The 26,413-nt window shown below is 35.9% G+C and overlaps 2 protein-coding genes across 2 annotated transcripts; both read left to right on the plus strand.

Moving 5' to 3' along the window:
• The first annotated feature begins 700 nt into the window (after positions 1 to 700).
• On the plus strand, positions 701 to 9,493 carry LOC121967208 (ribosome biogenesis protein NOP53-like). Its single transcript, XM_042517288.1, has 12 exons — positions 701 to 955; positions 2,340 to 2,512; positions 2,586 to 2,631; positions 2,725 to 2,750; positions 3,805 to 3,885; positions 3,989 to 4,099; positions 5,447 to 5,532; positions 7,660 to 7,779; positions 7,860 to 7,982; positions 8,745 to 8,811; positions 8,890 to 8,969; positions 9,189 to 9,493. Exons 1-12 carry the CDS (start codon positions 775 to 777, stop codon positions 9,199 to 9,201), a joined length of 1,107 nt encoding a protein of 368 aa, XP_042373222.1. The 5' UTR covers positions 701 to 774; the 3' UTR covers positions 9,202 to 9,493.
• A 1,317-nt stretch (positions 9,494 to 10,810) lies between these two features.
• Positions 10,811 to 25,361, plus strand: LOC121967207 (transport inhibitor response 1-like protein Os05g0150500). The gene is made up of 3 exons (XM_042517287.1): positions 10,811 to 11,429; positions 23,347 to 23,839; positions 24,191 to 25,361. Exons 1-3 carry the CDS (start codon positions 10,957 to 10,959, stop codon positions 24,965 to 24,967), a joined length of 1,743 nt encoding a protein of 580 aa, XP_042373221.1. The 5' UTR covers positions 10,811 to 10,956; the 3' UTR covers positions 24,968 to 25,361.
• Positions 25,362 to 26,413: the final 1,052 nt, after the last annotated feature.

The raw sequence follows: 26,413 nt of genomic DNA on the forward strand, positions 1-26,413 counted from the left end.
TAATTCACCTAGCCTCCAAATAGAAATTTTGTTTACCAAAACTTAATTACTTGGACTTGATTCACCTAGTATCTAGCTAGAATTTTTATCTGCTTAGTATCCAACCAAGACTTAGCTCATGCCTGATTCCCAATTAGGACTTAGCTGCTTAGATCCACTAAGACTTGATCACTGCCTAGTTCGAAATCAAAACTTTAACACCTGTCAAGTATTCTGTACCTGAAACTTAACTCAATTGGTTTGATCACAACTAACCTAACTTTAATCTAGTCATATATCAAAACTCTGGTTACATGTTGTGCACCCAATATTAACCTAAAATATCTTGTTGATATCTGACCTTCCTATGTAAAAGGTCACTATGCTAGTATAAAATGTCTTCATAATTTATTTATCTATATTTTATCATGATGGTAAAAAGGCGAATACGCTCGCCCCCGCTAATCTATCCCAGAGCCAACACGGAAGAGGTAAATCACGGACGGCTACTAACCTTTAAAATAATGATATCTATATTTTATCATGAAGTTGATGATATTAGATCACTTGAATTGAAGAATATAATCCTTTACTCTAACCATAGCCTTTCAAGTTGGTGACCATATTAATAAGTGTTTATTAAATTTAATGAGTTATTTTAAATATATTTATTTAATTAATTTTTATATATTAATTTTGTTTATAGGCCAACATTAGGTCACGCCGCCGCCCAAGCTCTTCGCTTGCCTCCCGCTTATTCCTCTAATTTGGTAGCAGAGGTTGGCGAAGAAGGGAATGGGAAAGGCGGCGAAGGGATCGCGGAAGGGGAAGAAGGCATGGAGGGCCAACATCAGCACCAACGACATCGACGATTACTTCGACAAGTCCACCAAGGACTCCCTCACCGGCAAGGCCTCCGCCATCGCCTCCCTCCCCAGCGACTCCCTCTTCTATGTTGACACGAAATCTACTGACAGTAAGTGTCATCTACTTCTTCCTTTCTTGTAAGGCTAAATCCTGCCCAGTAGTCATGCTCTTGTTTGTCCCGTTTTACGCTCGTTCAAGGTCAATTACGCTGGTCTTGGAGGAATGTGGACTGTAATGGAGCTGTAGGACATGATAATCATTTAGAAAAACGTGGTTCTGTTATGTGGATTGCTTGCAGAATTGGGTTATTTGAGGATCGAAATGATCTTACATTTAATTTTAATAGGTGGACACCATAGGTCGTTCGATAACGAGTTTTTTTTGGGTGATGAGAAATTGTCCAATGCTACCTAAACCGAGTGATTGACTGATAGTGTTGTAACTGCACAGAGAAATAAAAATCCACGATCGTTTCTCACTTGTCAAGCTTAAGTATTTGACATTTTACTGGTGATGGTTGTTTTCACCTAGGGTACTAAACAGGTTTATACAGTACGGATTGTTAGCATCTTTTTTATTGTGAAGATCCAATCACATATATCAGATGATTATTAGGCATTATCGTGTCTATGTAAACTAATATCATTGGCGTCCCACTGGAAATATCAATAATGGTGAACAATCAGGTCTTATGTTGGATTTACTAAATTAACATCGTTTTTGTTTTCATTGTTAACACAGTATCCTATGTTTTTTTTTAAGGTTATTGGGAGTGTCCCAAGTCATTGAGACTGTTCACTAAATAGTCTATACTTCTCAAGATATTTGTCTGTGATATGCCAATAGTTCTCTAACCTCTGAGTAGAATGTGGCATATGTTGCTATTGCATTCCTTTAAATGAATATAATTTTTTTCCAATCAAGAACTAAAACTAATAGTTGTAGTTTGTTGAGATGCTATTAAGAGATGGAGAAGAAAATATACTTTTCTTTCTTTTAGAATACAACATACAAAGTGTTGCAATTCCATCTCAAGTTTATAAGTTATGCTCCTCCCAAGTGTTTGATGGATAAACAAAAGAAAATTTATGGGATTATTTAAAAGCCAATATTTTACAGAAAGAACATTTATAGTTTCTGTTTTGTTAGTATCAATATAAAACACAAAAATGCATGCCGAACCTTCACATGTAGTTTTCATTGTGCATCATTCTGCCTTTCTAGTAATTAATTTGAGTAGCTTTAGTTGAGGTATGAAACAACTTGGAAAGCAACCCTTGAATGTTGTTTTTTCTCTCTCTGTTCCATGTGAAATTCACATTCCAATTTGGCAGTAGCTTGGCCACATATGGTATATGACCATGCTATCTAGTGGATGCAATTGGCTTCTGCAGTCAGTAGCTGCATTTTTTTTGGGTATTAGTTCTTTTACTAACTTAACTAGGTAGAATACCACATTATCGAGGTCTATTGATTGTTATTGACTGATGCAGAAATACCTGCTAAAAGAAAAATTGAGAAACACAGGGAAAAAGTTCTCCATTACGAGAGCTTGCTTCAGAAAAATCCTTTTGTCCAAGCTGTTCCATCTTCTTCTTCAAAAAAATCAAAGCGGAAAAAGAAACAAGTGAACACACAAATAATACAGACTGACAAGTCTTCACAGGCGAGCAATTTTTCTGAAGTGTTTTTATATAAAAGTTGACTATATGCATCTCTTATACTGTTTATGTCTTCAGGTAGATGATATGACTTCCACTCTAACTGACATATGGAATAATGAAGGTTCTTTGACTTCTCTACTGCTCATTTGGTCTATTGTATTGCTAAGTTCTAAAACTTGATTTCAACATCATAAGTTATCTTTAAATATTGCAGGTGAAGCAACTGACAGGCCTAAAAAGGTGAGTTTTTTCGTATTTAATCAATTTTTGGTAATAAGTCCTTGGTACCCATGTGAATGTGTCTCGGATAATTGTTTGTTTCTTGAATTCATAATCTTGTAATGTATCCCAAGAAAAAGTTTGGTAAATTTAAGACACTTGAATTTTCTATTTGATTTTGTCTTTGGTCTAGTACAAGACATGATAACGTATCACCACTTCTATCTTGATTATTTCATTAGTTGAACCATTAATATTTGAAATGAGCATTTGCTCCTCCATTGAGATTGTAAATTATGATGCAAAGCTGTATTTTGTTGTTGATATTGTTTAGTAGGACAAGTATGTGCTATCTAATGCCACTAAATTTTATATGAACAATCTTTTTTTTTCTGCATTAGCCGACTCCATCTTGTGGGATAAGGCTTGGTTGTTAGTGTGATGGTTGGTTTCTATATTTAAATGGTCCTATGCAAAATGCTGAATAGCTGCTATAGTATTTACCGACTAAGATAAAAAGTCCTTTTAAGATAATGTATAGAGAGCCAAATTATTCTATTTGATTATTCCAAACTGTTATGCGAATTAAATTAAAATATTTTGAGTGACAGAAGATAAAATCCACAAAATGCCTACCATTGAGCTAATCAATTTTCATATTGTACCATAAGCATATGATTGAAGGCAACCTTAGCGCAATGGTAAAGTTATTGCCATGTGACTTAAGAGGCCACGGGTTTGAGTCGTGGTAACAACCTCTTACAATGCGGGGTAAGACCGCGTACAATAGACCCGGGTCCTGCATTGGTGGGAGATTCGTGCACTGGCTGCCTTTTTTTTTACCATAAGCATATGATTAACAATGTTTTGCTTCATTGACAAGATGGATTATTTATTTATGATGGTGTTGGATCATGTTATGCCATATTTTCTTAAGGTTGGACTAGGGGTTTTACTTTTAAGTGTCTGTTCCTTCCTCAATAAGCATATCAGTAGTTGAGAAGTTTCTCATTTCTCAACCACTTGATTTTAACTTATCTTTTTTTAAAATTTCTTCGCATTTTCAATCTCGCAGAAACAGAAGTCTTCCATCATTCCAGCTGTTGAAGTGGAGCCACCAGGCTGTTCATTTAACCCTTCATTTGAGGCTCATCAAGTAAATATTCAAATCTTTATGCGCTATTGCTTTGGCATGCATAGTTATTCCCATTCTCCTTTGTAGGATCTCACTTCTGTGTTCTGTCCTACTGTCTATATAGGATTCATTGGCTCTAGCTGTTGCCAGTGAGATGCAGAAAATTTATAAAAAAGAATTGGGTCCTCAGCCTGTACCAGAAACAGTTCCAGGAGAAGCAATTGCAGATGAAGACGTGAGCATTACAAATCTCTTTTAATTGTTCTTATTATAAAAAAAAATGATTTATTGTTGAAGATATTTGATTTGTAGCAAAAAAAAAGCTACTTCTTTGATGAGCCCTTGGTTATCTCTTTGCCATTTTTTTGAAGGGAAATTAGCTGCGGCCAAAACCATTCCGTTATCTTTAAATTAATGCACTGAATCTGAAGGTTAAACCATCACACCAAACATAGAAAGAAAGCAACATATATTACTTTTTTGTTTACACTATAATAGATGAATTACATTATCAGAAACCAATAATTGGTGGCATTTGATAATACTAGTGTTGCTGTATATATATATATATATATATATATATATATATATTGATTAACAAACATTCAACCTTTATAACTGTTAGGTAGCAATGTCAATTTGCGTATTTAGTCTTAAACAAATGTATGCATGTTCCTTCTCTTCATTTTTTTAACTTTTAAAGAAACTTAAAAGGGCAAAGATATTAATCTGCTCCAAACTAAATAGCAGCATAAGACTAAAATAGACCACATTGGTATCTCACAAATTTTTAGAAAAAAATTAGGTGTTGGTTGTGTCAGTTAAAATACAATCACCATTAAGAAAGAACTAAGATGGAAATCATCTGTAAGCTAGATTGCCTGGTTTTATGTCTTCCTTTGCTTCTCTCAAATATTACTCTTAGACATCAATATTAAGACTTCACCATGTGCAATTTTTATAATGTCAAACTAATCAGTTGGGCTCAAGTGTTAATTAAATTCGGCATTTTATAGTGTCAACAATCAGCTGGACGTAAGTGTTAACTAAAGTCAGGACACTGCATTCTATAATTCCAACCAATTAGTTGGGGCCGAAGTGTTATTTAAATTCAGTACACTGCATCTTTTAGCAGAACCAACCTAGGGCTGCATTCCGCCTTGCTGTATTTATAAAAACTAGCACTTTCTAGGACTTGGAGCCTAGGATTCATGCTAAGGCAAAAGGAACTTACTGAAATTCCGCTGGAAATGGAAGGCATTGTTTGAATTTTATTTAGTTGCCCTCAATTACACACGTTTCTTGATTTTTTCTTTCTAAAAACCTTCAAGAATTGTTGCTTTTTAAAAACAAAAAGGTATTTTACATTAGCTAGAGAATGAATTGTATTTACCATGCATTTTCAGCTGTGTTTAAAATGTGCAAACTCAAGATGACTATATTTTTCTTCTTTTGTGCCTTTTGCAGTTATTGAGGTAGACAAAAATAGTTTATGAAAGTTTGCCTTTGATAAGGAAAATGTGTTAAAGGAAACTGGAAAATATTTTGCTCTAAAAATGAATATTTTCTTCTTTTTTTTCAGAAATATTTTCTGGAGGCAGACAATGGAAATGAAAGTGATATAGAAGAGGAAACAGATAATATTACTGATCAACAACCTCTGCCAAGGTAAGCCTTCTGGCATTCCCTCTTCTCCATTGCAAAAGCAAAACGTGGAACACTCCAAAACATGTTGATGTGAAGTTCAAGTTTGTATCTTGCTTCATTGCAGTTTGCTGTTTGCATAAGATGGTTACAAAGTTATAGTTCCTTGGAAACTATGATATGTTTGGTTTTTGAAGGATTTAACTGTTTATTATTACTTCTATCATGACATTTTCATTTGTCTGTTTACCACATCAAGTGAAGTCATTGTCTGAAATACTTTCTTTATAGCAAATGATTACTTAGTATTGTAACTATAGTTTACTTAAATCTTCGTCTTTTAGTTCCTATCTTTTCCATTACTAGATGCATTTCTCATTCATATACATGATAAACCTTCTTGGTTGATGTTATTTGTCAACCATATCGTCCTAATTGATGAGAATTGATAAAGGGTAATTGATGAGGGTGTACATAGCTTAAAATTGGGCGAAAGACTTGAAAAACCAACACATCAAGGTAAGTAGAACTAAAATAAATAATATGAAAGAATGGATATAGTATTTAAGAGTTGTATCTATTTGATTAGAAGTTGTAAGAGGTAGGGAGATTAAAAAAATAACTTTTTAGTTAATGTAAGAAAGAAGATTTAATTGCTTTAGTAAGGTAGTAATATATCCTTGCATAGAGCTTGTTAGAGGGATCAAAATCATGTAAGAAACTCTAAATATTCAGGACAAACATGATTTGATGATGTTGATTCTAATTTCATTATGAACTCCTGATATTACTCATTTATTTGTTGATACTGATTGTCTTAAGCTGCCTAATAGCTCGTTCATTTATTGCCAATTGATATTTAAAATGGTATGCTTGGAGTTAAAGAATTCAAATTTACCAGTCAAGTTGATCACTGTTTGACATGTTTCTATGTCTCATATGTTGGTACCATGAAAATTTAAGTTAAATGTTTATAGAATGTACCATGTGAAAATTTAAGTCATATGTTGGTATGTTTAATGAAGGAGAGCCTTGGCGCAACGGTAAAAGTTGTTGCCATGTGACCAAAAGGTCACGGGTTCGAATCCTGAAAACAGCCTCTTGCAAAAAGCAGGGTAAGACTGCGTACAATGGATCCTTCCCCGGGACCCTGCATAGCGGGAGCTTCGTGCACCGGGCTGCCCTTTACCATGGTTTAAAAAATTGTATGCAAGTGGTATACAAATTAATGTATTCCATCGAGCTTACTGCATATGCAGTATGTGTGTGTATATTCACTCAATACAAAAAATTAAAATTTATATATTGATAAAAATGGCTGGCCGACATACATACCAAAAAGTATATTTATCAACACATCCAATTCATTCTTCAACATAGAGAATAATATATGTTAATCATAGGGATTCATTGTCACTTTGTTAGAAAATGTAATCTGATGAAATTATTTACTTATTTGTCATTTGTTAACTCCAAAGAGCAGTCCCTTCACCCTTGAGTTCAACTACTAGATTTGCTAACCAAATCCTCATGGGGTCTTAAAATTGAATATATTGGAAAAGTTCTAGCTCCTGGTTTGTCGTATCTAATAAAAAGGTGAAATAAAATTCAGTAAGAGAATGAGTTCAAGACTTGTTTCGAGTGAAGAGCTTGAAACATGTCTAAGCTCTTACTCAATTGACATCTACCCTGCCTTATCCAATCAATGATGCTGACTTTTCTTCTATTCTCTTCTTGCAACTAACAGGCCTATCAACCTAAATGTAAATATCCTATAATACTAGGGATTTACATGTAATTTTTTTACACAGTTGAATAATAAATATATTTATAGGGGAATATAATTTTTCCATTTCAAATGCTACTTTGGGGAAATAACCCTAGTAATTTTTTGATTTTTCTAAGTAGAATCTATTTTTGTTCAATAAGGTTGGTATGTTTGTCTATAATTTCTTTCCGGTAGGAAATCCTTTAATACTTCCATGTAATACAGTATTTTCTTTAATATTATCATAGTTATCTACTTATCTTTACCAATTCTTAAGACCTTGGCAAAAGGCTCTGATGAAGATTGTTGCCCAATTAACTTTCACGAAATCTGCAGTGTTAATCGTCTCAATTAGGAGCTTCATTTTCTTTATTTTGCAACAGAAAGTCAAAAACAAAGAGGGTAACTCGTGTGGAATTAAATCGACGAGCCAGGCGCAAGGAGCAGCTAAAAACAGAACTACAAGCTGAGAAGATAAGCAAACTTTCCAAGGAAATTGATAGGTAACTAAAAGAATTCTCATTGACAAATGATCCTCTGGTTCCTTTCATGTTCAAGCTTAACGGCTGCATTTGCTCAACAGTTTACCAGATATAATGAAGGAAATAACTAAAGAGGATGAAGAGAAAAATAGAAGACTGATAAGGCGCACTGTGGCTAAGCAGGAGAGACTGAAATCTGCACCACCTCGTCTAGGAAAGTACAAGTAATGTCCTAAAACTTGTTTCTTGTCTCTGAATTTACTTCACCTGAATCATTAATGTTGATCAAAGAACATGATGTTCTGGTATGCATTCAGTGGCTGTTGGTAGCTTTAATCTGTCCAGCATTATTCAGATATCAATAGTTCTAGATGGGTATTTCCAACAGGATAATATATTTTTGTCCTAAATCCAAATGATCTATTGTTATTTTTGTTTAGGTAAAATATTAAAACTCGTATTTGCAGTCACTGTAAACTTTGTAGAATCTTTAGGACAAAATAAGCTCGTTCAAGCAACTTCTTTTTCCATCCGTTCAACCATGGCCTTATGAGCAGGTTTTATCTGAAATTATGTCGTGATGTGATTGCCTAGCTAAGCACGAAATGTTTTTGTATCAATATATCTAGGATTGAATTTTAATGATACCTCTTATGGAACATACACATTTAATTGTTGATAAATATCATACCCATGAGGAATTCAACACTAGAGCATCTTGTTTTATGTTGGGGATTTCAGCAGTTTTTGGCTTTTTAAGTTTGTGAAGGCGTTGATGTTATAATTATTGAGTAAACCAGCATTGAAGTAGCAATCAGTCATTTGACGATGTTATATAACCTTCTTTGGTATAACAGACCAAGATGCATATATTTGACCCAAAGAACAAAAATGGTTTGTTGTGTTTACTAAGCATCAATTCATTATAATTTTTGTCTGTTGGGATTTGGGAAATCTAATTACTCGTCTTTTCTACCATATTATAGATTTGAGCCAGCCCCTGTGCAAGTTCTTTTAACAGAGGAGATTTCTGGATCCCTTAGGAAGCTGAAGGTGAGCAGCTTCAGTTTGAAGCTTGTTTAAATCAAACCTTTGTATCATATTTAATGTAATCTGAAATTTCGGTTACAGGGCTGTTGTACTCTTGTGAAGGATCGATACAAAAGTCTGGAGAAAAGGGGTCTGCTTCCTCCAAGAGCTAAAGGGAGCAGGTTACATTAGATTGCTGAGCTATTGCTTTTTAGTAGCTTATAAATGTTCTTGACATAAGTCTTCCTATTAAAGTGGAAGGGTAAAATATAGAGACCTAGGATCTTTTGCTTATTTATCTGCTATGAATATGGCCTGTGTGCAAGCCAAATCATAAAATTGCTTCAACTTTTCTTCCTCAAGCATCTTAGTCTAGTATTGGGTTTCTCGCTTTTGATCAGGAAGAGGAAATAATATAACATCAATGATGGGTAGATCAAGATGAACGTCAGACTCCTCAGCAATGATTTTGTGGATCACTCCAAAAAATTTCTCCTTTTAAGTATGTTAATGATTCATAACTCCCAAGTTGTGGTCGTCAGACAGTTGTAGTTAGCTATACCTTGTTGAAGATGGATAAATATGATTTGTATCCTTTATATATCGAGAAGTATTGACATAAAAAAATTTATAATTTTGTATTATTTTTTTGTCATCTTTTTCATGAAGGATTATGATATCTCCATTTCATTATCCTCTTGATTTAGGAATCATTGATTTATTGCTTCTTTTTCAGTCATTGTTTTCCAATTAGCAAGGATTTATTGGCGAGTAAATTAGAGAACGTTTCCTTTTTAACGGAGTTTATAGGTAAATTATAATTATTTATTGTACATAACACAACAAATTATCTATCCACTTCTCAAGTTAAATAACAATTGAGTTTGGCAATGTTGCTGTGGAAGAAGGAAATTGACTCCATCGAATTTAAAATTTTAGTTTAGTTATTTTAAAATTTTGATTATTTTTAAATATCGTTTAATGGTTTGGTTTTAAAAATTTTTATTTGATTAACTTGAAAAAAATAAAATAAAAAATTAATTAGTAAAAAATTATTAGTATTATTTTTAATTAAAAAATTTTGATTTCTTCTCGGAATTATCTTTCGGTACATTAGAGAAAAATCTCTAATCACAATGTTAACTTTGCATGCAATCTTTATGTCCAAAAAACTTTGTTTCCACTCCCTGCATGCAAAGTATTACTTGTTTCAACTCTCTCATGCAAATATTGATACCTAAATTGCCCCTCAGATTTTTTAGGTACAAAAATTTCAAAATTAAGTACAAAAAATTCAAAAATGAGTATAATTCTTCTTAAAGTTAGTACTTTATATTAAAAATCGAGTATATTTTCTAACAAAATTGTTCATCTTATTTTTTAGGTATAAAAAGTCTAAAAATAAGTATAATTCATGTTAAATTCAGCACTTTATACTATAATCTAGTACTGTATACTAGGATCGAGTATATTTTCTATCGAAATTAATCCTCATATTTTTCGGTACAAATAGTCTAAAAATGAGTATAATTCCTATTAAATCCAACACATTAAACTAAAATCGAGTATATTTTGAGGTGAAAAAAGAATCGTACTCAATTTGATAGAAAATATATTAGATTCTAAGTTAATATACTCAATTTAAGAGGATTTATACTAATTTTTAGACGTTTTGTACCTAAAAATATCATGGATAATTAGGTAAAGATATTTAATTGGGGAGTGAAAATAAAAATTTTCATGGATGAGAATTACATGTAAAAATTTATTTACTAATAGGGATTGTATGTAAAATTACCCATTATCTTTTTAATGATACTAATAAAAACAAGGAGTGACCTTTTGGTAATTCCGAAAGAGAAACAAAAGGTTCATGTTTCCAGTTTCCTGTTTCCCGTAACGTTCCCCTTGACGGATCTGAGATTCTGCGCATACGGACGCCGTCTCGTCGAGTCGAGGGGCCCACGGCATGTGGATAAGGACTCGGGACGCATCCGACGGTCCGCATCTCTCCCTGGCCGTGGTACCGCAGGCACTGGGTCTCTCCATCTCCAGATCCGAGCTCGCGTCAAATCCCAATCATGCTCTTCTCTTACTCTCCGCCCCTTTCCCATCTTGCTCTTCTCCCTCTGACGGCACCGGTGGCTCGTCTCAGATCTGGCGACGGGGATGGACAGGGTCTTCTCTTGGGCGGCCTCCTTCCCCGACGAGGTGTGGGAGCACACTTTCTCTTTCCTCCCTACTGACGCCGACCGCAATGCCGTTGCCCTGGTCTGCCGCTCCTGGCACCGGATAGAACGGCTGTCGAGGCGGAAGATCTTCGTGGGGAACTGCTACGCGGTGGCTCCGGCAGCGGCGGTGCGGCGATTCCCGGAGGTCAGGTCGGCGACCATCAAGGGGAAGCCGCATTTCGCGGATTTCAACCTAGTGCCCGCCGACTGGGGCGGCGGGGCGGGGACGTGGATCCAGTCGATGGCCGAGGGGTGGCCGCGTCTCGAGGAGCTTCGCCTCAAGAGAATGGTGGTCTCTGATGATTGCCTCGAGCTTGTCGCCCGGTCCTTTAAGAACTTTAGGGTTCTGTCACTAGTCTCCTGCGAAGGGTTCAGCACTTCCGGGCTGGCCGCCATTGCGGCCAACTGCAGGTCGGAGTCTCTATTTTCTTTTCCTGTTGCCTGCCTACTTCTCTTTATTTTCACTTTCATTTTCATTTCTGGCCTTGGAGTTATAATTTGGTATTCTAATTCTAGAAAGATCAGTTGGTGTTACACAAATTTGACCCTTCTTATTTTTAGTTCCCAATTTAAATTTTTAGTTCTATCTACTTTTTAACTGACCATTAACTGACGTCTAATGTTCTGGTTATTCGGATCCATTAACTTGATTACCTGAAACGAGTCAACTCCACATTGTTACTATGAGTTGCTTTGTACAGAGATATTTTCCCTTGATTTGAAGGGGAAAACCATTCATTCTCCCATTTCAGATTTAATTTGTCCTTTTATAAGCATCTTTTCTACTCTTTAAATTCAAGGAGCTTTTTGTTGGTTTGTATTGACTCTGATGGATAGGTAGCCTCACTTGTGTGTTAATTTGTGTATTTTATCCGCCAAAACTTAGTATTATTTACATATCCTCAGTTTAGCTGTTTGGTGCTTGATTAAGAGACTAGAGGTTTTGATTCTTTATGGATTTTTTTTTTCATGAAAAACATGTTACTATCACTATTATTATTATAGTGCTTCTCAATCAACAGTAGAACTCTCTTTTAATCCCATCATAATCCTATGTAACTAGTATATTTATGAGAAAGTTTTTTGTTGTCAACTTCGTAGCTTTTCATGATTAAAACATATTAAAATCAAAGGCATGAAATACATGTGCACTCTGTAGTTAAATTTAATGAAACAGCAAGGGAATTCATATCAACCTCGCTTTAAGAAAAATTGTCAGTATTATAAAAATTAGTTATGCGTTTTATCAGTGTTTTCAATTGTAATGATTCAGATAATGATAATCATTATAGAAATGCCACGAACAAGGTGTTAAACCAGCATTTGTTAGAATACTGGATCCCTACCTTCTTGTTTCATCTAGTCTAGACCATGGTTTAAAATCTCGACTCGTGTCAAGGTTTCGGTCCCAAATCTAAATGATATAGTTTTGGTACTATATTGTGCCATGTAGACATAGTATTGGTATTTTTTAAATCTAAAATATATTAATTAATTTTTTTTTTGAAAATGGGATAATTTTATTAGACTTTAATTAAGTCTATTTAAATTATCTTAATCATAACTAGGAGTTGATTAAAATTATTAACCTAAAATTTTTAATTAAACATAAGTCATGCTCCCATGTTCCCCTGTTCTGTGCTGCGTGCGGCCTCCTCTAGGCCAACACAACGCCTCCAAAGGGGTTGTCGGACCCGCGCGACACCTCCAGAAGAGTCGCCGGACCTGCGCGACGCTTTCGGATGCGTCGCCAAGCCCACGTGATGCCTCTGGACACTTCGTCGGGCCCGCGTGATGCCTCCGGATGCGTCGCCAAACCTGCGTGACGTCTTTGGGCCTGGCGATGCGTCTGTGGGGCTTGTGGCGTGCCGACACCAACGCCGGTCCACGGGTGGAACGAAATGTTTCACTCATATAGGGCGAAACGAAATGAGATTTGAAATCATGGTCTATACAATAACATTGCCAATGATTTGACTGCTTTGATGTGCTCTCGTACGGAGAAAAGTGCTTGTTTGTTGTGATGATTTATGAAAACTAGAAAAGCTTTCAATGAAATAAAAGATTGTCAGAACCAATTGCTTGGAAGACTGCAATCAAGTGACTTTCTTGACTAGGTGTTGCTGAAGTGCACCATGATTTGAAGCCCATTAATCTCAATAATAGTAATATATGAAACAAAAATTAGAGGCACTCAAATTTTACTATGTATCAGAATATAGATTTAGCATCTACGGACAAAAACCAGCATCTTCATTATTTGCCTAAACTGTAAACTGTTCATTGAGTTGCTTCAGAAGTTGGTAGGTACACAATACACTCCATCTTTAGTATTGTGTGCAAGTTTACTGAAAGTGTACATGATTCCCAATCAATGACCGTTTATGTCACGCCCCAAGAGTAAGGTTGTTTGACGAAAATCGGACAACACCTCTTATGTAACAATGACAATTAAAACATTTATACAATGTCACAAGGCTACTCACAAGCCAACAACAACCGACACAGCTGAATGTAAACACAACCACACAGTTTATAAGTAGCCCACATGGCTGGAACAAAAAAAAGCATAACAGAAGACATAAGCAAAATATAAAAACAATACAACTGACCGCGAGCCGGCCCGGCTTGACACAACACATACATAACCAACTATAAACACATCACAAAACAGAAACCACAATCATGTAAATTATTTCACGGCAGTCTGAAAATCAGAACAAAAATAGCAATAGAAACGTGGAAAACACGATCTCGAGTGTGATGTGGGACTGACAGCCAGGACTTCCAAGTGACATGACATATCCTTTACCTGCTAACCTGGAAATAAAAGGGAAAGTAATGGTAGTGAGTACAAAATACTTAGCGGGTTTAAAAAGATAGTGCATGATACCATATACATGTAAGGAGATCAAAGGAAGCAGTCTTAGGAGAAATACTTGCCATTAAAGTAAGAGTACCCATATAATCATCTGCTAAACAAAATCATACCTCATAATATAACCTCCACTAACATGCTCGACCAGGTAGAACCATTAAATCAAGAGTACTTGCAGTACATCCAAACCCTTCACAAATAAATGCATAACCAACAAATAACAAGACCTGACTATCTCAATAATATGTTACCACGAATGGTCTCGTGGACAGTCAAGATGTTTAAATAGTTCCGCGGGAGAATGCTCTACCACGGATGGTCTGGCGGGCAGGATGAGGTAGCTATCTAACACCTCAGCTACTGACTACGGGAGAACACTCTACCACGGATGGTCCCGTGGGCAGTCAGGGCATATAAACAGTCACTGTCTACGGGAGAATGCTCTACCACGGATGGTCCTGAGCAGACAGGATGCATAAGTGGCCACTGTCTGCGGGAGAACATTCTACCACGGATGGTCGGGCACACAGATATATACAATTACCAAGCCATAATGACTAATAAGCGTAACAATCCTTCCGAGGATAATGCTCTTCAAGCTACCCTATGGTCCAAAATCAACAACAGATAGACGCGAGTCTAAACAATAACCAAGGGTCTAATAGTATACTCGATATCCTACATTATGGTATAATCTTACCAATGTGTAGGCTTGAGGCTACATAACGAGTAAAGGGTCTAGTAGGATATTCAACTATTCACTACGGTTTACATGCAATAGCTCAAGATCACCATCTAGGGCAGTTTAAATGCATAGGCATATATTCAGGCCCGGCTGAAGGCATAGGCCAATGCCTAGGGCCTCAATATAATTGGGGCCCATTAATATTAGATTTTTTAAAAATATATTTAATAATTACAATTTAATTTTAATTAAAAGTTGGCGTTTCATTTCAAACGGCTTCGGCGCTTCGATTTCTGTGCAGGCGTGCACAGTAATATTTAATGTACCGCCGCCGCATCTATTTTTTTACTGTGCACATTGCAAAGCCCGCTTCGATTTCCATGCAATATGCACTGTACAACCTGCAGCCACCTATTCAAATTTCAAATTTCAATTAATTATCTAAACTTTTCAGCCTTCTGCCACCTAATTAATTATCTAAACTTTTCAGCCTGCAGCCACCTAACTTCGGCCTTCTCATATAATTCTATAATCTATATAAAACCACTGGTCCACTACAGAACGTTTTTAAAACTCGTACTCTCAAGTCTCATCCTGCTCATATTTTCATCCTTTAAATTTCATCCTCTTTAATCTATATTTTCTGTCTCTTATCATCTCGACGGTGATTCGATACTGATTCCTGAATACAACAAAACACCCTTCGCATTCCTTAATCGTCAGGTAATATTTTTTTAATTTTTTCTTCATTCTTGAAATGTTTTTTATTGTTCTGTATGAATAATAAATTATTGATGTCTTGATGAAATAAATCCAAATATGAAATATGGTTGGAAAAATAGATTATTAGCAGTTGTATGAAAATTTTTCTTCTCTCGCAAACAAATTACTATTTATGCACTTATCTCATTTATTATATATTTGTTAAGTATAATTTATTATAAAATATAAACTGCTTAAATTAACCGATTCAAATCAAATTTAATATTTTATATTTTTTATTATATTTGTGCAGGTATTAAAACTACACGGCCTAAATCAGATTTTGTTGTTCATTTAATTCTAAGTAATTTTATTTTGATAAAATAATAGAGATTTATATTTTCTTTTCTAATATTATTTTAATATAAATATGTCTATGAAAAAAATATGATTCTGGATATATGAAACGTATGAAAAAAAGAAAAATAGAAGAATTTATTCAATCTCAAAAAGGCGCACTCGATAGATTTATTATTAATAATCAAAATCAAAACTCAGAAAATAATATAATTGAAAATTTAAATGAAAAACTAATTGAATTTTTACCGGAAGATAATACTTTAGGACAAAAAGAAATCTATCAAGAACTTTCTAATGATCACACAACAAATTCATCAAATATTAATATTAATATTAATGAAGAAAATAATTATAATTTAGAAGAAGAAAAAGACGACTTAATAAATCATGAAAATAATTTTTTTAATAATATTGATGAAACTATTATTCAAAATATATATGATCCAGCACAATGGAAAAATATAAATACAAATTTAATAGATTTATTAGTTGAAAAGGGTCCAATTAGAGAAATTAATATTTCTTTTCCAAATGATGAAAATTCTAGACATTTTTCTATGATTCATTACATTCGAAAATTACCCAATGGAGAAAAACATGATAGAAAATGGTTAATATATTCAAAAGAATTAGATAAAGTATTTTGTTTTTGTTGTAAATTATTTAGTCAAAAATCAATTACAATTCAATTAGCAAACGAAGGGTGTTGTGATTGGAAAAATCTTAGTGCCAAACTTAAAAGTCATGAAACAAGTAGTGAACATATTATAAATATGAATATTTGGTTTGATATTGAAATGAGATTGCTTAAAAATAAAACCATTGATCAAAATTTACAAGAAAAAATAAATAAGGAAAAAGAACATTGGAAAAATGTATTAATAAGAATTATTGCTATAGTTAAAATTCTTGCAAAAAATAATTTGGCATTCCGTGGCACAAATGAGAAAATTTATCAAGATAACAATGGAAATTTTTTAGGTTTAATTGAAATGATAGCAGAATTTGATCCTATAATACAAGAACACCTTAAACGTATTCAAAATGGTAAAATTCATAATCATTATCTTGGTCATAATATACAAAATGAGTTAATAAATATATTAGGAAAAGAAGTAAATAATATTATAATTAAAAAAATAAAAGAAGCAAAATACTTTTCAGTTATACTTGATTGTACTCCTGATGTAAGTCATCAAGAACAAATGTCTCTTATATTAAGATGTGTAGATATTTCAACAAGTCCAATCAAAATAGAAGAATATTTTATAGAATTTTTAAAAGTAGATGATACATCAGGAAAAGGTCTTTTTGATACGCTTATTAATATAATAAAGAAAATTGAACTGGATGTGAATGACATAAGAGGATAAGGATATGATAATGGAGCTAATATGAAGGGTAAACAACAAGGTGTACAAAAGAGATTGTTAGATATAAATTCTAGGGCTTTTTATACACCATGTGGTTGTCATAGTCTTAATTTAGTACTATGTGATATGGCTAATTCTTGTCCTAGTGCTATAACATTTTTTGGTGTGATACAACGTATTTACTCATTATTTTCTTCTTCTACAAAAAGATGGAAAATTTTACAAGACCATGTTTCTAATTTAACTCTTAAACCATTATCACAAACACGTTGGGAAAGTCATCTTGAAAGCGTTAAAGCAATAAAATATCAAGCTCCACAGATAAAAGAAGCTTTATATAAACTTGCAGAAACTAGTGATGATCCTAAAACAAAAAGTGAAGCAAATTCTTTAGCAACATATGAGTTTGAAAATTTTGAATTTCTATTAGGTATGGTTATTTGGTATGATATATTATTTGCAGTTAACACTGTTAGTAAATTTTTACAATATAAAGATATGAACATTGCTATTGCATTAGATCAGTTAAAAGGTCTTGTTTCTTTTTTTAATGATTATAGAGAAAATAGATTTATATCCGCTATGATTTCTGCTAAAGAGATTGCAAATGAAATGAATATAGAACCAAAATTTCGTGAAAAACGTGTAATTAGAAGAAATAAACGATTTGATGAGAATAAAATTAATGAAGTGAAGCTTTCACCTGAAGAATCTTTTAAAATTAATTACTTTCATTATATTATTGACCATGTCATTTCTTCACTTCAAAGTAGATTTGAACAATTGAAAATATATGAAGATAATTTTAATTTTTTATATGATGTAGAAAAGTTAAAATTGCTTGATGATGAGTTTTTAAAAATAAAGTGTTTAAATCTTGAAAACTTTTTAAAACATGACATGTTATTTGATATTGATGGTTTAGATTTATTTTTAGAATTAAAAGTTTTAAGAGAAATAATAAATCCAGAATTAAAAACCGCACTTGAGGTATTGAACCTTATAAAAAAATTAAATTCTTTTCCAAATGCATGGATAGCTTATAGAATATTATTAACTATATCTGTTAGTGTAGCTTCGGCAGAAAGAAGTTTTTCAAAATTAAAATTAATAAAGTCTTATTTACGTTCAACAATGTCTCAAGAAAGATTAAATAATCTAGCAATTTTATCAATTGAAAAAAAAATATTATCAAAACTCGAATATAAAGATTTAATTACTAATTTTGCATCTCAAAAAGTTAGAAAACTAAATTTTACATAAAAAATTATTTTAAATTAATAGTTTATTTTAAATTAATAGTTTATTTTTTTTAAAATTTTTTTTTAAACCCACCATTGTCGGTCCCAAGTCCGAATAAAAAAGGGTGAGGGAAAATTTTTTTAAAAAAAAATATTAAAGGACTAAATATTTTTTTTTGGCCTAGGGCCTCATAGAACCTTGAGACGGCCCTGCATATATTAAATAACAACTCTAATAACATGTGTTTAGGTACCACAACAACAAGTACAATAGTGACAATCTCAATCCAAGTGGATCCTACCCATTTAGTCATAATATTCCCTCGGACTCCATGGTATAATCATACATATAATAAACACCGGTGATACGACGCATGATAGTGGGGTCGGATAGTGGATGTGGTCGGAAGTCAAGCCCACGGGGCAGTCAGAAGTCAAGTCTACGTGGAGGTCAAAAGTCTGGCCTACGTGGGATTCAAAAGGCCAGGCTACGGGATGGACCTGGTCGGGCACAAGTGACATTCCGGAGTAAGGCCTACATGGCGAGTAGGAACTCGGAAGCCAAGGATGACAGGTCAGGATTTACGGACTTACGAGTTGGAATACCCGGACAAGGCGTACAGGTCGTGATGTGCAAACCAAGGATGACAGGTCAAGACTTACGGACTTATGGGTCGGGATACCTGGACAAGGCGTACAGGTCGTGATGTGGACGTGGGATTCAAAGGGCTGGGCTACGGGATGGACCTGGTCGGGCACAAGTGACATTCCAGAGTTAGGCCTACATGGCAAGTAGGAACTCGGAAGCCACGACCTGTGCAAACCAAGGATGACAGGTCAGGACTTACGGACTTACGGGTCGGGATACCCGGACAAGGCGTACAGATCGTGATGTGCAAACCAAGGATGACAGGTCAGGACTTACGGACTTGCGAGTCGGGATACCCGGACAAGGCGTAGAGGTCGTGATGTGCAAACCAAAGATGACAGGTCAGGACTTACGGACTTATGGGTCGGGATACCCGGACAAGGCGTACAGGTCGTGATGTGCAAACCAAGGATGACAGGTCAGGACTTACGGGCTTATGGGTCGGGATACCCGGACAAGGCGTACAGGTCGTGATGTGCACGTGGGATTCAAAGGGCCAGACTATGGGATGGGTTTGGTTGGGCACAAGTGGCATTCCGGAGTTAGGCCTACATGGCGAGTAGGAACTCGGAAGCCAAGGATGACAGGTTAGGACTTACGGACTTACGGGTCGGGATACTCGGACAAGGCATACAGGTCGTGATGTGCAAACTAAGGATGACAGGTTAGGACTTACGGGTCGGGATACCCAGACAAGGCGTACAGGTCGTGATGTGCAAACTAAGGATGACAGGTTAGGACTTACGGGTCGGGATACCCGGACAAGGCGTACAGGTCGTGATGTGCAAACCAACGATGACAGGTCAGGACTTACGGACTTACGGGTCGGTATACCCAGACAAGGTGTACAGGTCATGATGTGCAAACCAAGGATGATAAGTTAGGACTTACGGACTTACGGGTCGGGATACCAGGACCAAAGCGTACATGTCGGAATATGTAAGCCAAGGATTACAGAGCAGGACTTATCGACTGGCGGAATAGGATACCAGGACCAAAGCGTACAGGTCGGAATATGCAAGCCAAGGATTACAGGGCAGGACTTATAAACTAACGGAACAGGATACCAGGACCAAAGTGTACAGGTCGGAATATGCAAGCCAAGGATTACAGGGCAGGACTTATAGACTGACGGAACAGGATACTAGGACCAAAGCGTACAGGTCGGAATATGCAAGCCAAGGATTACAGGGCAGGAATTATAGACTTGCGGTGCAGGATACACATACCAAAACGTACCGGTCGGAATATGCAAGCCATGGATTACAGGTTAGGAATTATAGACCGGCGGAGTAGGATACATGGACCAGAGAAGTACAGGCCGGGATCTACAGGACAAGATACGCAGAACAGGATACACGGACCAGAGTCAGGATATGTGGATAAAGGCTTACAGGTTGGGGTATGTTACAGAATAGGGCCGTGCATACGAGATGAGATTTAAGGAACAACAAGCAAAGACCTCGATTGGCAGGACGGTAGGCATAGGCCTAGATCTACTGAGATAGATTGAATAGCAAATACAGGGCGAGACGTACAAATCTGGATTTATGGGACAACAAACACAAGCCGGGGATTGCGCCAGGCAATGCAGGTCTGGGCCTACATGTCAAGATTTACAGGTACGAAGACCCAGTCTAAGGTTAACAGACCAGAGCGGACAGGCACTACACGACAATTAAGCAGAGAATCGTAACAACCGGTCAGAGAATAATCACCACTTGTGGGAATATGCTAATGGTCTGTTGTTCGTTGCCTCTTGATCCTTCCTCAGACCTATAGAAAGATGTCACGTGTCATTCACCGTCAGACCGCCAGACAAATCCTGAGACCCGACATTCCCTGACACTCGTCAGACTCCAGAAGTATCCACTGCCATATAAAAAGGGAGACTTTGTCTCTATGCAGGTACGTTTACTCATCTTTTCATTCTCGTCTTTTACTTTTCGTCCTTTAACTGTTCTTCTGGGGAAAAAGTACCTGACTTGAGCGTTGGAGGGCCTAACCCTGGTTCTTGGTCTCTAACGTAGAGGCGGCTTGTCTGAGTGTGCGCAGAACCCTTGCATCGTCATTGTCGTCATCGCCCCCCGTCATCCGCCCGTGGGAACCTTTCCAGGAGGTACCAGGTCACCTAGGCGCTTCCACGACTTTCCGTCAACACCGGCGACAGCGCGGCCAGTCTCTATCCGACTCAGCTTCCGTACGGGATCAAAGGATCAAGATCAAGTAGTCCTAAATGATGATTTGAAGAGAATAACCTAGTGGGATATACTACCCCTAGGAAGTGATTTCTATCAAGTATAGGTAAGTATGATCTCACTAACATATATGCCCTTACACAAGTATACAACTATACTACATATGATATCAATAACCTTAAGGTAAAAGCCTACGTATATAATCATATTATAATATAAATGCACAAATAAAAGTTTATAACTAGACTATGGTCTGGTAATGTCATGCATATATATAACCAACCTAATCATGAATAACAACTGAGACAGACTACGTAGATATCCAATAGATCAAAATATAAGGGCAAGCAATACAGTATCAAACTCAAGAACCAATTTAGAGTAGAGTCAAGGTGAGTAAATCAGTACTACCAAATTTATAAAATAGATCATGTACTAAAGTTAAAGATCTAAAGAAACAAGTCCAGAAGTACCCGTCTTTATCTGTCGATCGTGCTAAACAATTTCACGTCGAGATGCTTGTCTTGAATCAACATCCTACATCAATATATTTTATTTAGCTAATTTCATCTGAATTAAATAGCTAAATAAAATTCTCAAAACTAATTAAGGAAAATTCAATCTAACGATCAAGCTCGATTCATCTAATATGCTTGATTGAGTCATGTCTAATCCAACATTATCACTTCCTTAATTGATCACACATACCTATTTCATCTGATATCTCAATTAATTATCTAACTATTTCACAACTTCATTAGATTGAGTTTATACATGCATCATCTCTAAAACCCTCCCAAGCAATTTAGATTTAATCATAATTAAATATCACAATCCATCGCTAACTCATCTTTTAATTTCCTCAATTCAGAATGAACTCAATTTCTTATTAATCCCATAACCAAAAACTGAAATTAGATCTTGATTATTACCTAATCTACCTGGAGATGGTGGCTGTGATGGTCGGAGACGAAACAGAGAGGCTCTTCGAGAGGGACTCGAAGATGCTACCGGACATGTAAAGAGGAAACAACTGGCTGGCTGAAATGCTCACCAACAGGGATGGCCGAAGCTACATCAATCTGTCAACCAACTTAGCACAAACGCCCCCAACAGAAAATGGGATTCAGATCTCTGCCAGTCTAATACAAAGCATACCTTATCTATTTCTATGCCGGCAGCTCCCTCTTGACGGAGACCAAATGGAAGACTGCTGACGAGATGGATGAAGAGGAAACCAGCAGTGGTATCCTGGTATTAGAGCATGGAAGGGTGAGAGACCCGTCTGCTAGCGGCCCTTGGGTGTCCGTGGCCAGAAGTGGAAGACCGACGACCGATCAAAGCTTGGGTGACCGGCATCGTCGCAAGTGCAGTGCTAGGGCACGACGATAGCGACACTTTGTTCTTCGACAAAGCTAATCATACCCGAGTTTGCCTGAATTGGAGACGGTAGAGGGGCGTGGGCGGAGCACCAACGGTGGCCTCACTGCGCTGGCTGCTTCGACGGTGAGGGAGAATCGCGAGAAGGGAGGGCACAAATCGAAAATAGGGCTTGGTTTCCCCTCTTGGCCAATGACCAACTTGCGCAGCGGCGACTCAGAGAGGATGGAAAAGAGGCAGACAATGGCGGCGATCGGGCGTTGGCCGTGGTGGTCAGCAGCGGCGAGATCGCGAGGGAGGGCGTTGTCTGGATCTAGAAGAAATCAAAGAGAGGAGTCGGCGGTCAGCAAATGGGAATAAAACTTAGGTTTTAATTTCTTATACGTAGGTTAAACAAAACAATTAAATCCAACTTAATTGGGTATTCCAAATAGACTTTCTCTAAGCCCGATAGCTCTATCCCTTCAAAATATGTCATATGAGCTCCAATTAAAAATTTCTAAAAATTTTCAAAAATTTCAATAAGGTTATTTCTCCAATAATATTTATTATTTTATTATTATTTATCATCGTATCTAACAGTTTAGCTGTCGTCTCAATGTTAAAGTGTTTGTCAAAGTACTCCAGCCTAGCTGATTTAACAATTGGCAAGTGAAAAGAATTTTCCTAAGCTAATTTAGATATTTAATTTTATATTAAAAGATTACGTCTGCATGTGACCATTATCTTGAACATATTGATAGTCAATTCTCTTAACATTGTTCAGCAAATGAAAACTCAATAGGATTTACTACTCCTTTTACTAACCAGTATCCTTTTTCTGCTTGGATTTATTATGGTGTTTTTTTTTTCTCCGCAACAGGAATCTGAAGGCACTTGATCTGCATGAAAATGAAGTGGAGGAGAATTGTATAAACTGGATATCTCATTTTCCAGAATCCTTTACTTCCCTGGTTACTCTTAACATTTCATGCCTGGATGGTGAGATGAATGTATCTATTCTTGAGCGCCTCATTAGCAGATGTCCCAATCTCAAAACCCTTAGACTCAATCATGTCACTCCTCTAGAAAAACTTGTTGGCCTTCTACACGTGGCTCCACAGCTGGTAGACCTTGGAATTGGCATGCTCATAGGAGAAGGTCATCCAGGACTTTTCTCCAAGCTTGAATCTGCTTTTGCTCACTTAAAACATCTGAAGAACCTATCTGGTATATGGGAAGCTGGACCATTATACTTCCCAGCAATATATTCAATTTGTGAAGGTCTTACAGCACTGCACCTCTGTGATTCTGGCATACAAACACCGGAGCTCTCAAAAGTGGTTAGCCGGTGTAAAAATCTTCAACAGCTATGGGTATATCTTCATGGCCTCGTCTAATTAATATCGTTTTCTTCATTTGGAACAATTTCATCTTTTTGATATGCTATCCAGCTATTGCAGTGATAGGATCTTACTTTTACTTACATATGCATGGTTTTTTATTCCTTATTTATAGTTTGTCTTTTCTCTGTGTACATCTTTTCATACAATTCACAATTGGCAGACTCTTAAATTGTTATTGTTGGTTTTATTCTTTTCTGCAGGAATGAATTTTATTAGTACTGTCACCACTCACCAAAAAGTCTATATGATGGTTTTATTTCCCTGATACTATGTTGTGCTTCTGTTTGTGTATGCATATTAACAAGGGACATGCTTTGTCAGGCTATGGACTTAATCGAGGACGATGGGCTTATTGCTGTGGCATCATCTTGCAAACTCCTCCGAGAATTGCGAATATTTCCTTCTGATCCACATGGTTTGGCGCAACCTGTCTCTCTCACAGAATATGGCCTTATTGCTGTCTCTTCTGGTTGCGTTATGCTTGAGTCTATTCTCTATTTTTGCCGGCAAATGACTAATTCTGCCCTCCTTACTATTGCTAATAATCGCCCCAATCTCACATGCTTCCGGCTCTGCATCATCGAGCCTTGCACCCCTGATTATATTACTCTAGAACCTCTAGATGCTGGCTTTGGGGCTATTGTTGAATCCTGCAAGGACCTCCGACGTCTCTCCATATCTGGTCTTCTTACTGATCGTGTGTTCAAAACCATTGGGGCTTCAGCAAATCATCTTGAGATGCTCTCTGTTGCTTTTGCTGGTAATAGTGATGCAGGTCTTCATTACATTCTATCTGGTTGTAAGAAATTACGCAAGCTGGAAATTAGGGACTGCCCATTTGGGGATAAGGCACTGTTGGACAATGCAGATAAACTGGAGACAATGCGATCCCTTTGGATGTCATCATGCTCTGTGTCACTGGGGGCATGCAGATTGTTAGCTAAGAAGATGCCACGGCTTAACGTGGAGGTTATTGATGAGAATGGAGGAGGGTCGTTCGAGTCATGGTCTGATGATTGCCTTGTGGAAAAACTCTACATTTACAGAACTATTACTGGCCCGAGAACTGATGCCCCACCTTTTGTTTTGACTGTTTAAGGTGAAATCAGGTATTAAGGAAGTGATATTATCTTTATCTTGTTTATCAACCTAATTGGCTTTCCAGTAGTCAAGCTCATTTTTTTTGAAATGATGGGAAAGCAGTCAGTTTATAGTATCAAGTGCAGCATGATTATGGTTTTAGATTTCAATCACTGAAAGTTATCATGAATTTTACTTTTGATTGTCACTTATCAATGAGTTGTGGGACTATATGAGCTATATATGGTTTAATATATTGAGGGTAATGTCACCACCAAATAGTGCACTCGCAACATCGTGCAGAACAACTCTTTTAGCCCTGTATTTAACTCTCCTTTAGCAGTGGCAATTTGTTGTATTTATAAGAAATCTTGAAATTCCTAATAAAAAACAATCATGTCATGTGATCTCACTTTGGTGTAGATTATTATTGTTGCAGAACCTTAGAAAATGTTTTGCATTTACAACTTGACGAAATGATCTTGCAAGGTACATTTAGATCATCGATTTAAACAATGGACATCATATGTATTCATCCACTGAGAAAATGCGTTCATTTATTAGTCTTAATTGTCAAGAAAATGCTCAAGTTTGAATAAGTGATAGTTTATTTATTTAAATTTATATTCTCTTACTAACTAGTTCATGATATTTTTAGGTTGACCCAATCTAGAATGATATTATTAGTTGATATTATGTTAAGCCTGCAAGGTTCAATGATGTTTTTATTATCGTACAAGTTCATTTTGAAATACTAAATCACGTCTAAAATTACATCTATTGTAATAAAATGCGGTGATTCATATACAAAATATATTAAGATATTACATAGAATGCATCTACTACGGAAATCTTTGAATTCCTTTCTTGCATTGTTTAAGTTCATTGTTTAGGCTTATTACTACTCACAAAGCAGTAACTTTTGTTACAGGCATTTGTCTCTTGTCGAAACATTTGATTCTCTTTTGAAAATTATTTTGATTTCTTGCATTGTTTATATGGAAATGGAAGTACGATTCTGCTCAATTTTTTTCGTCTGGAAAATAATTAAAATACTCCTTTTCTGGAAACCATATTATTTGATATCTTTATAAATGTCGTTGTATCTTCTTGTAAAGGTTGTTTTTGACCATTTTATGCTCACGTTGTGGTTTTTTAATTTCCTGAGTTTATAATATGTAGTAGATTTGCCAAAACTACTACATGCTATTCTACATCAATCGGCAAAAACATCAATTTGTTTATGTAACAGCTTTGCTCAAACTACTACATAAATCAAAACTTTACTAATTTAATAAATAAACACTCATATTTGTAGAAGATCAATGGATGTTGATCCACAAACTAGAGGGTGTGAATAACATTCTGACTTGCAAAAGCAAACTTTGCTTTCTTTTGCACTTATGCAAGACTAAAAAATTTATCATCAATTGGTTCTACTTTATAATATAGAATTTATAAAAT

Source organism: Zingiber officinale, chromosome 3B (assembly GCF_018446385.1).
Source record: "Zingiber officinale cultivar Zhangliang chromosome 3B, Zo_v1.1, whole genome shotgun sequence".
Taxonomy (NCBI): domain Eukaryota; kingdom Viridiplantae; phylum Streptophyta; class Magnoliopsida; order Zingiberales; family Zingiberaceae; genus Zingiber; species Zingiber officinale.